The following is an 11,095-nucleotide window of genomic DNA, read 5'->3' on the forward strand; positions in this document are numbered from 1 at the left end:
TTTTTCTTTCGTTATTTTTCTCTTTAAGCAAAGATTGGTATCTTTTTATTTATTTATTCTGTACATGTATTACAATATACATACAATTTTAAATTTCGACCTCAATATCGTCGAATATCGCGTATCACAATTCATTCGATAGTTTAAGCGGGAAATACTGAAGTTATAAAGAGTTTCAAATTTTGCTGAGTATCGCATGCTCGGTGCATGGTTAGGTTAGTTTAGCAAAGCACCGTACTATTCTGCCGCGTGGTGATTTTGTAGTTTATGCAATATAATCTAAAAATATATTTTAATACAGTGTTGGGAAAATATGGGTATTATAAATTATTCGAAGTTACTTTAAATCATTGATTAAAATTATATTAATTGACAATTTTAAGCTATTTAAATAATTTTCAAACATAGATTTAAATGTTTCAGTTACGTCGCAATTCTGAAAGTTTAGTGGAAGTTATATTACATTCGTTTCGATGTTTTTAGAAAACGCGTTCGTATGCGTACGAAAGAATTGAAGTCAACATATTTTCTAATAAATTGGTAGAATTATATCTACACAAAGTAAAGTCAGACGTAAACAAATGGTTTACTACAAAGCACGAGAATACCTAATTTAAATTGAAGTAATTATAAACCGTTAAAAATGCAAACGAATTCACAGAAACGTGAAAATATTGAGAAAACGATATTAGCGCTATTGCTTTCACGAAAAGAAGCATGTACATTATCTCAATTGTCTAATGATTATTATAAAATGGAAGGTGAGCAAATACCCTGGAAAGCTTTGGGATACCTCTCTCTATTGAATTTTGTGCACAGTTTGTCAAAAACTGTTCAAGTAGAATTTTGGAACAATGTACCTTTTGTAAAAGGTATTGCCTCTGATAAGTCAAAACATGTTAGTAAGTTAGTAGCTGGTCAAAAATGTCAAAAATATCCAATTGGAAGAAAGTTGCATAAACCAAGTCAATATTATCCAGTAACTCCTCCTCCAAAGGTTCTTATATCTAGTGAGACATTAACAAACGTAATTCATATGGTTAACAAATATCCAGATGGCGTGAACAAGGATTTTGTACTACATTATATCCAGTCACAAGTACCTCATGTAAACATTGTAATGAGTGATATAGAAAATCAGTTACGTGAATTATCACATATGATTGGTCAAACAAATAATAAGTTCTTTCCGATTAAGAGTATGCTAAAAAATGGTGATTCTGTGCCACCTATGGTGACTGCTGGAGGAGATGAAGATTCAGACAATATATTTAATTATAATAATGAAGATGATTTTACATTTGTACCTTCTACTTCCATACCTAAGTCACCTTGTACAACATCAAGAACTAAATCTACATCTAATTTTATACAAGAAAGTGTATCTAAGTATCAACATGAAGTTGCAGAATATAAAACTTTAGAACATACATCAATAGTGCAAAGTGACCAAAATAGTTTAGATAATGTGCACAGTTATAATGACAATGTTGAACTATCCAATAATCCAGAAAAGAGTATTCACAAAGAATCCAATAAAGAGAATTCTTCAGATAATGAAGATACTGATTTTATTGTAAATCAAAGAGTTCAATTTCGTTTAGAAAAACTTATTCAGAATAACCCTGATGGAATTTGGTGTGCTGATCTTCCACAAAAATATTTAGAAGAGTACAAATTTTCCTTGAATTACGCAGAATATGGTTTTAACAGTGTTAGAGAATTTGCATCACACTTATCCAACATTTTTCATTGTGTACAACCTTATAAAACAGGAGATTTCATGTTGTATTATGCTAAAAGAGAAATACCTTCAAATAAATCACAGGAAAAACAAAAAGTTGTTAATCTTGCACAATTACATTATATTTATGAAATAGACAATGAAGTTGAAGCACTTCCATCATCATTGGTGAACAGTTTTTGTTTAAATCAAATATAATAGATTTTATTAATTGTTTATAGAAGTCTAACATCTATACATTTTTAGTCACTTGATACGTGTAAGAAAATAATACCGGATGGTGTAGTAACAATCGGAGAAAGTGTAGGACAATTGGATGTTGTAGAGTTAGCAAATGCAGAGACACCTTACATTGAAATTATTGTTGTAGAAGTATTCACTCCATCATTCTTTTGGATACAGCTTCGTAAAAAGCAAAAAGTATTTAAAGTATTTATGGATGATATACAGTACGTATAATTAAAATAAACTTTTGCAATGTACAATATTATTGGATGTTAACTGTTTTGTATATTAATGATTATGTCTTTGTAGTAACTTTTATACAAAAAATCATGAAAAGTATGTAATGCCACCAGTTTTATTAGAAAAGGGCTTAAATTGTGTATGTATGTACAATGGAATATGGCATAGAGGTATAATAAAGAATGTCAACCCAGACCTAAATGTTACTGTAGGTACACAAAAATAGCATAAACTATACATTCACCATCATTATAATAATGACAGTTACTGATATCAATTTATCATAGGTGATGTTTTATGATTATGGCACATTAAAAACATATCCTCCAGAAGAAATACACTACTTGCATAGAATGTTTTCAATTATACCAGCACAAGCAATACCATGTGGTTTAGTTAATACAAAGCCATATAGTGGATCCAAATGGTCTGCAAGTGCTACACATTATTTTGCATTAAGGACATCTCAGATACCTTTGATTGCAACAATAGCATCAATTAATACAGAAGTAATGATACAATATATTTACATATTAATAATTAAGTAAAAGTAATAATGTTTATTACCGACAGTTATTTATTTGGAACAATTATTAATTTGTGACAAATTGCTATTCTTTAATAGGACAATTCCATGTTGATAGCTTTGACTGACACGTTAGAAGAGGAAGATGTGCACATCAATGATTGGTTAGTTGAGCAAAACCTAGCACAACATGGAAAAATGGTTTGTATGAAACGTCGAAACTTTGCATTTCGTTATTATTTAAAATGTCAAGAACGTGCTAAACAAAAATGTAATATAACAGAAGTTTCCAAAATTGTAAAACCAATAGAGTCTACTAAATCGACGGTTTCTAAGAACTGTTCTGAGAATAAAGCAACACTGTACGATTCGAGCGTTGATACAATATCATCGCGCGAAAATAATTTAAAACCTCGTCAAAAAACGAATAACCAATCGCAAAATTTTAGTACTTCTGTTTCCTTTGAAAATAATTCTTCTGTCAGAAAAATAAGCAATTGTAATTCAAATTTTAAAGAGACACCATTAAGAAAATTAAAGATATTATGTGAGAAATTATTTCAAATTCAGCAGAATTCAGAAAATTCTATTTCTAGTAATAATGGTAGCCAAGAATCTAATGATAATGTGACAATCAATGGATCTTCAAGTTCTAGTTTAGAATCGAACAAAAAAATAAGCGAAGTATGGAGTGAAAACGAAGAATATGATATTTTAAAAGAATATACCAATATTCCTAAAATATATGCTCATCATTTTTGTGTACAAGATTCTGAGGAGCTAGATTTAAGCTATACGGGAATGTGTAATACATATAATAGACATAAGGAGTTTAAACATGTAGATTGGTCCGCTATTTTAAAGCATGAAGTACAAAAGAAACAGTACACGCCAAACCAGAACGTAATAGAAAGAGTTCATAAATCAGTGCCATCAAAACGAGACGAAGTACCATTAGCCAAAAGTTGCTTTCTAAAGGCAGTTCATAAAAGTGTTTATTTTGCTGCAGATGATAAAAATATACGTTGGTCGCCGACTGGAAATATTAATAAAATACAAGATAAATCTTCATTAATATTTAGAAACATTCAAAAACATATGGCAAATAAAACAAAAGAAAAGGTAATTGCTATTCCTCAAAAAGTATTAGAGACATTAACAGAAAAGAAATTGTTTACGGAAAATTTGGAATTATCAACAAACATCTCGGAAAGTACGAACGAACCACAATCTAGCAGCTCCTCGCAATGCGATAACAGTCTAATTGCCGATAATCCAAGTTGTTTAACCGACGATAGTATATTTCGTATTAAAAATTTTCAAAGCAATTCTGTTGGTAATGTATCTCAGCCAGAGAATCATTATCTATATATGAAGCCACATATTTCCAAAAAGAAATTGTTACAAATACTATCCACGACACAGTACGTTTCAAGCGATACTTCTGATCTAGATTCGGACGATCTAAGTGTTAAATCAATTACATCATCTCGGGCAAATATTAGTAATTGTGATGAGAAATCTGACGTGAAAGAGTATGAAAATAATGCAAGCATGGATCAAAGTATATCGAATGAATTTGATTTGAAAATTAATGTTAAAGATTTTTCGTATTCTACCGAGATAGAAAATATAGTCATAAATGAAGAAGAATTATCTAAGAATACAAGTAATAGAAATGAATTCAACGAAGATCCAGTATCACCAGAAACACCAGTAGTGGTAGAAAAATCTACATTGATTAAACCAATATTAACACAAGAATTAAGAAGAGAACCAATTTTAATAAAATCAGTAATCACAGGTGAACCATTGTTAGAAAAATCAGTATTGAAAGCGCAAGAATCAATGGAAAAATCGAAAGAAACGAAAGATCTAATACCAATGAGTAAATTATCATCGCCTGACACAATCAATGAAAACTCCAACATACCAGTTTTTAATGATATTGACTTAGAATCTGATGAAGAAGAATGGGACGCACAAATGTCGTTTGCTGGTATGTACGATTTTCTAAGAATTAATCATCCTTTAAATAAGTGTATCGAAAATCATTTGAACTATAAGTCTGATACATGCTCACAAATAGAAGAAATAAACGATTCAGATTTAATTGAGAATACAAATAATGTACACAACTATCAGAAGCAGAAAAGTAACATTCACGAAGACGTATATTCAACAAATAAAATCACAGATAATACTGAACATTCAAGTGCTGAATCTGAAAATATAATAGATCAATATGAGGAATTTGTTGAAAATCAGGCATCTCTGATACATAAAGAAATGAATTTAAGAACAAATAATGAAGACAATGCTTTAACAAGAAGAATTAAGATACATACGTATTAAAATACTATTTCGAATGTACAGTGTTACTTTGTACAGTAATTTTATTCGTTATGTTTACTTAAGTCTTAAATATTATATTTTTGTAACATATTTAAACAGATTATTTTTTTACATTTTTGGGAAAAATATGACCTTTATGTTTTCACAATACTTATATGTACAACATTTTTCATTTTTTTAATAAAAATATTGAAACATGGAAATCAACTGTGTACATTTTACTGTAAACCAATATCTTTACAATACATATATCGATCACATAAAGTGATTCATTTTTCCCAAATTGGTATGTTTCAAATAGCATTTGCATATACATTACAGACATACATACGTACTTCATGAAATATCACTTTGTGTGATCTATTTTGTTACTTCTTTTTTTAATAGGAAGATAAAGTTGATATGAAAAATTTGTTGATTTATGTGGAAGAAAATTTACTATATTCACCGGAAAAATGCTATGCTGCCGAGGTTGATATATCTAATACCAACGAAAACTCTGTACAAAAGTCTAAGAACATGCCTTTGATATCACCTCAAAGTACCTTAGATGATACGCTTTTTGTGTCTACAGCCGAACGCACGTTATCTAACGAATTGAAAAAACTAATACCTATTGAGGAAGAAAATTTACAAGTTCGAACTTCTGAGAATGATTTATTATCTACTATATTTTCTCCAACAAAAACTAACACAAATCCATTCTTACAAGATGACAGTCAGGTTGTATCTGAGATAACTCCAAAAGAATTCATGAGATTGTGGAAAGAAAACTTACAATTACAAATGCAAATAGCTGCAACTTTTAATATACTTTTCAATAAAGTAATAAAGAAGTCTGACATGAACATAGATGATAATCCAACGAAAGATGGAAACATTCTAAATATAACGGATAATACGTTTCTGCATACTAATAAAAGTATCCAAACGGCAGTAAACGATACCGTATCCTCAGTCGCAAATAATTATAATAATCTAAAAGGTACTGTTATGAATTGTTACTTCATGAATTTTGGGAATCCTACTGAGAATTTTGCACTTCCTACCACAAATCATCGACAACTTTCCTTGTATAACGAAAACCTGAATCCAAGTAATTACGTTGATTCCCTTCAAAGTAGTAGTATTCAAAATTCAATTAGGTATTTAAACTCAATATATTTTAACTTTTTTATCTTTACAGAAAATTTTGACGCAGTGTGTCAATCTTTGGAAAATAAGGGAATGTATAAAAACGAAAATGTACCTCAAGGATTTGAAAATATTAATCCGAAATTTAATTTAGATATTCAAAATTATTTTTTGAATCATACGACCGTTGATGTTCCAAAGTCTTCAGAAAAACTTAGAAATAATAATGGACCTTTTAAAGAGACAAATCCTTTTAAACTTAGTTTATTAGGTGAATTACAAATATTAGATTCACAGGAAGAAAATTGCTTAAGTTCTAATCGTTTGACACCTATTTCGAATGAAAATGAAGAATTAGTTATTGAACGTGATTTAATCAATTGTGAAAAAGAAAACTCTAACGTCCAAAGCATAAACCATAATATTCCGGAGAATTTGTTTAGAGATGCGTCGTTCAATCACCACCAATATTTCGATACTAATAGTTCCAGTAACGCAAATAATAATAAAAATAATTCATCTGCATTAAACGCAAAATCCGTTTCTACTGATTATACATGGACTATGGATAATCTTTCTAACAATATGTCAAAAGTTATTGTCAATAATCCGTTTATAAGAGACAGTATTAATAATATAAACGAAACGGAGGAACATGTGGAAACAAATAATGAAAGTGTACTGAATTCTCCACATTGCAATTACAATACATTTGCATATACACCTTCGTATCTCAGAATTAGTTCAAAAGAGCATGTTATGGACCAAGAGCATAAAGATAATCTTGCTCCAGTTTCTTGTAGTTCATTGACAAATAAATCTTTCGTTGATCACAACGTACAGACTATTGATAAAATAAACGAAGAAACAAAATTTTTTACAAATAATGCTACTAATTTTAATCAAACTACACTTACATATAATAATGATTGTACCATGTCGAAAGGAGCTTCTAATTACAATAGTATAAGTAAAAACGATGATACTAGTAATTACGTATCTTCATTATGGTTACCGTTTAATAGTTTCCTGCCACCAGTACCAGTGGTACACAGTGATATAAACACCGACGAAGGCTATTTATCTCGACCGTCTACCTCGCACACTTTATATACACCAACCTTTTTAAAACAAATGAACAATGAAGCAGAACATAGACAGCAATCACTGACTAAAAATTTAAACGAAATATGCGATATACATGCGAGAGATATTCAATGCGAAAATTATGGTACAATATATCCTTCGTATTTTAAGGAAAATAAAGATATAGAAATAGCATGCAGTGATAGTCAATGGCAGAATAATTCGGAAAATGTAACTATGAAAGATACGGAAGTTCAAGTTAATATTGACAATCTCGAAGTAAAGAATTTATATTCAAAAGAAAGCGAGTTAAGAAATATTTGGAAATCGCCTACTTCTAAAGAATCCACATATGCTCATAAGAACCCTATATGTCAAACATATTCATCTGCCAAACGAAAAATATTTTACCAAACAATTAGTACGTTTTACATTAATTTATTAGTCAGTTATTGGTTTATTTTGTTTTTGCATAATTGTTCTCTTATTGTAGAACTACCTAAGCGAACGGTTCACCTATTTCACCATAAAGGAGAAGGGTGGTTATTAGTAGATGAATTTATGAGATTTACTGAATTTCAAACAGTTTCATGTATGTTAGATTTTTTTAATTTTGTCGGCATACATGTACCATTTGAAGAAATTGATAAAAATCAATATTCAATAGAATATATAACATTTTTCAGGTAAATATTATAAATTTAATGCAAATTACTCTTTTTCCTTAAATATTTTTTCTCAGACAGTGTAAAAAACAATAATATAATATTATTTTAGTATCTTTCCAAAGACAATGCAAGATATAACAAACGATATCAATAATTTTCAATTAATATCATTAAAATCAATAGTGAAACTGCTGACTCAATTGAAATTTATTTCTCAAAAGGATATAAATATATGCATAATGCATAATGCTTTTATAAATAAAGAGTTTTTGGATGGATCTGTTACACACGAAATTTCGGTAAATATTGCTGACTTTGTTACTACACTCAAACATAATAATTTCTATGGATATTATTTTCATGTAATATGTACTTTTTTTTAGTTGATCTCAAATGCATATGGACAATTGAAGCAGTATATTGAAAATAAAGTACAGATATAAAGTATTGGGTACATGTTCCTTGATAAAGTATGATAGATATTTTATAATTCTTGATACAACTGTAAAGTTACAACTTTTTTTTTTGTTATTGAAAAATAGTTTAATAAAACGTTTCTCTTATTTTACAATACTTTATGATATTAGAAAATACCATATCGAATTATTAAAGTGCTAGTGATATTTAATTCAGTTATATAAAACGAATACTTTATTAAGTACATAATTGTACAAATGCTATATTATTTTTCAATGTTCTTATCATGTATAATATTTATATTATATATGCACTTACGTATTAAACATATTTTTGTAACTCTGTCTTCTTCTATCTTCTACACTGGAGAGTTGAAGAGAATGACCCTAAATGAAACACAGATTTAGAATCATATAAACTATTAACTAATAGAATTATCAAGAAAATATCATTTATGAATATAAATAACGAATTTTTGTCGTGTCGTAAAAATCATTCAGGATTGAGTTTAGTATTATTTAAACGAACGAAAAAGTAAATTTTTGTTATTTGAAAAATCTGAATAAATTACTAAAAATAATACAACTATTCGTTATCTATGATTTATTATTCAAAATAAAAAGAAATAATAGAAACAATAAAAATTCAAACTAACTTAAGAATCCTTTATATCTATTTAACAATAAGACACATTACACTTGCACCACCGTCGACTTGAATTTAACGTACATTTTTTTTCATGACCTTGACTATACAACGTACCAAAATCAAATACACTTTCGAACAAATTATTTTAAAAAATGAGTCATTTAAAACCGAAACATATTGATAATATATTGTTTTTTAAATAAATAATTAATACAATAAATTAAACGATAAATCGTTACAGTTATAAATTATGATTCTTTATAACGGCTTCTGCGTGATTAATATCCAATCCAATTCGCTCTTTTTAAATAATACGATTATGCGTTACACTTACGTATAACGTTAAAAACATATGCAATTGGCGAAATAAAGTTGTGAAATTCGAACTATCAATCTTGATATTTAAAAAATTTATAGGTAGGACTAAAGAAATATTTTAATACTTACTTTAAACAAAAACTATTGAAAAAAAATTTTTATTCTGACTTTTTTTTATGTAGCGGATATAGGATGCACCCTCTGGCGATGGTTTATCGTACTAGGCGGCTAGATGTGGAAAACAATCGTATTCGTAACGTTACCAATCGAAGTGTAGGTAGTCACTGTACTGGAGCTGCGTTGAATAAGTGACATTTTTTTCTTTCACTTCTGTGATTGTACACGAGGACGAAGTTGCTTTCTTTGTAAAAAAAAACAATGGCTGGTGCAGATTCGCCGGAAGAAAAGTTGACTGGCTTTTCGAAATACTACAACAGTGTCACCGATCGTGGTCGTGCAAATGTAGGTAACCTCAAAGTCTTTCCTTCGTCTTGCGACATTACTTAATTTTCATCTTAAAATTTCGAAAGTTTCGTCGCAATTGCTTAAATTTTTAAACGCATTATTTTTCTTTATAGGTTGCCAAAGTAACGTTAGGTGGTATAGCTCTTTTAGGTCTGTACATCTATTTAAAACCGAAGAAAAAGGCCGCAAACTGAGTCGCCGATGAAAGCTGATAGATGTATTATGTAATAATAATTTCTGTACAATAGCCCTGTTGTAAAATAAAGAAGAAGCAGACTTTTTCGGACCGTTTCTCATTGATATATTGATGGATTATTTTGATGGTTATTCGTACGTCAAACGATTGCGTAAAATGTCGTAATGTCTTATGCTGTTATATTACCACTATTATATTATTTCAGTTTTAATTATCAAAGCTGCATAGATATACTCCAATGTGTATCAGAAATTATTCATAAGTGACAAAGTAAATAAATTTTAAATATAGAACAAGCATGCAACTTCATTCTTTACTTTTGCATAGTGTGGAAACATTTCTTGTCAAAGATAGTGCAAGTACCAAATTGAAAGTTTTTTTTTTTATAAAAATTGTTATACATGTTAAGAAGCAATGGTATGTAATTTCAGTGCAATTTCATTCTTTTAATAATAACTAATTGGGTGTAATAATTGCAGTAATTGTTTGTTATAAATCATATATTGATTAATACTTAAGATGTCACATACAACATTTTTCATGGAGTCAAAGTGTTACATACAAATTAATACCATTGTTAAACTTGATTATTTATTATTAAAGAAATGAAACTGCTCTCAAATCAGATACTACTGTATTCTCATTGTTACATATAACATTTATACAAAAAAAAAATTTTATTTATGTTATTATCCACAAGTATTCTTCAATTATTAAATAGACTATTTTCTTCATTATACAATCGCATCAGAAGTAAGATCAGCATTTATAGTGTTTTCTTTAAGTTTTAGTCATTTCCACACAAAGTATTGTATAAATTAAAGAATGGTAAATACAAAGTTTTCAACAAAATTGAATTATTTTTTATAGAATTTTCACCAAATTAATTTGAAAAATAAAAAATTTCGTTACGCATTTCAGTTAATCTATCCTTAGTCACATATGTTTAAGTAAAAGTAAATAAATAATCAGCACTAATTATAGTCAGATCCCGTTTTTTCTAGGTCCTGAAAAATGTATTTTTTGGCATTTATGAAATTTTCTACAAGAACTCTTCAACTATATTTAGTGTT

At 28.7% G+C, this 11,095-nt stretch overlaps 2 protein-coding genes across 2 annotated transcripts; both read left to right on the forward strand.

Annotated features, from left to right (window-relative positions):
• Window positions 1–90: 90 nt before the first annotated feature.
• On the forward strand, window positions 91–8,734 carry LOC143344535 (uncharacterized). The gene is made up of 10 exons (XM_076770672.1): window positions 91–1,912; window positions 1,991–2,193; window positions 2,279–2,417; window positions 2,497–2,718; window positions 2,835–2,936; window positions 5,478–6,075; window positions 6,277–7,731; window positions 7,804–7,996; window positions 8,088–8,277; window positions 8,362–8,734. The coding sequence occupies exons 1-10, from the start codon at window positions 644–646 to the stop codon at window positions 8,419–8,421; spliced, it is 4,431 nt and encodes a 1,476-aa protein (XP_076626787.1). The 5' UTR covers window positions 91–643; the 3' UTR covers window positions 8,422–8,734.
• An 861-nt stretch (window positions 8,735–9,595) lies between these two features.
• LOC143344270 (ATP synthase F(0) complex subunit k, mitochondrial-like) lies at window positions 9,596–10,128 on the forward strand. The gene is made up of 2 exons (XM_076770154.1): window positions 9,596–9,823; window positions 9,940–10,128. The coding sequence occupies exons 1-2, from the start codon at window positions 9,740–9,742 to the stop codon at window positions 10,018–10,020; spliced, it is 165 nt and encodes a 54-aa protein (XP_076626269.1). The 5' UTR covers window positions 9,596–9,739; the 3' UTR covers window positions 10,021–10,128.
• Window positions 10,129–11,095: the final 967 nt, after the last annotated feature.

This window comes from Colletes latitarsis, chromosome 8, assembly GCF_051014445.1.
Source record: "Colletes latitarsis isolate SP2378_abdomen chromosome 8, iyColLati1, whole genome shotgun sequence".
Lineage (NCBI taxonomy): Eukaryota > Metazoa > Arthropoda > Insecta > Hymenoptera > Colletidae > Colletes > Colletes latitarsis.

Coding starts and splice junctions, on each gene's coding strand:
- LOC143344535 (XM_076770672.1), top strand. CDS start 644: ATGCAAACGAATTCACAGAAACGTGAAAATATTGAGAAAACGATATTA. Junction 1,913..1,990: donor AAGCACTTCCATCATCATTG/GTGAACAGTTTT, acceptor ATACATTTTTAG/TCACTTGATACGTGTAAGAA. Junction 2,937..5,477: donor TAGCACAACATGGAAAAATG/GTTTGTATGAAA, acceptor TTTTTTTAATAG/GAAGATAAAGTTGATATGAA.
- LOC143344270 (XM_076770154.1), top strand. CDS start 9,740: ATGGCTGGTGCAGATTCGCCGGAAGAAAAGTTGACTGGCTTTTCGAAA. Junction 9,824..9,939: donor CCGATCGTGGTCGTGCAAAT/GTAGGTAACCTC, acceptor TTTTCTTTATAG/GTTGCCAAAGTAACGTTAGG.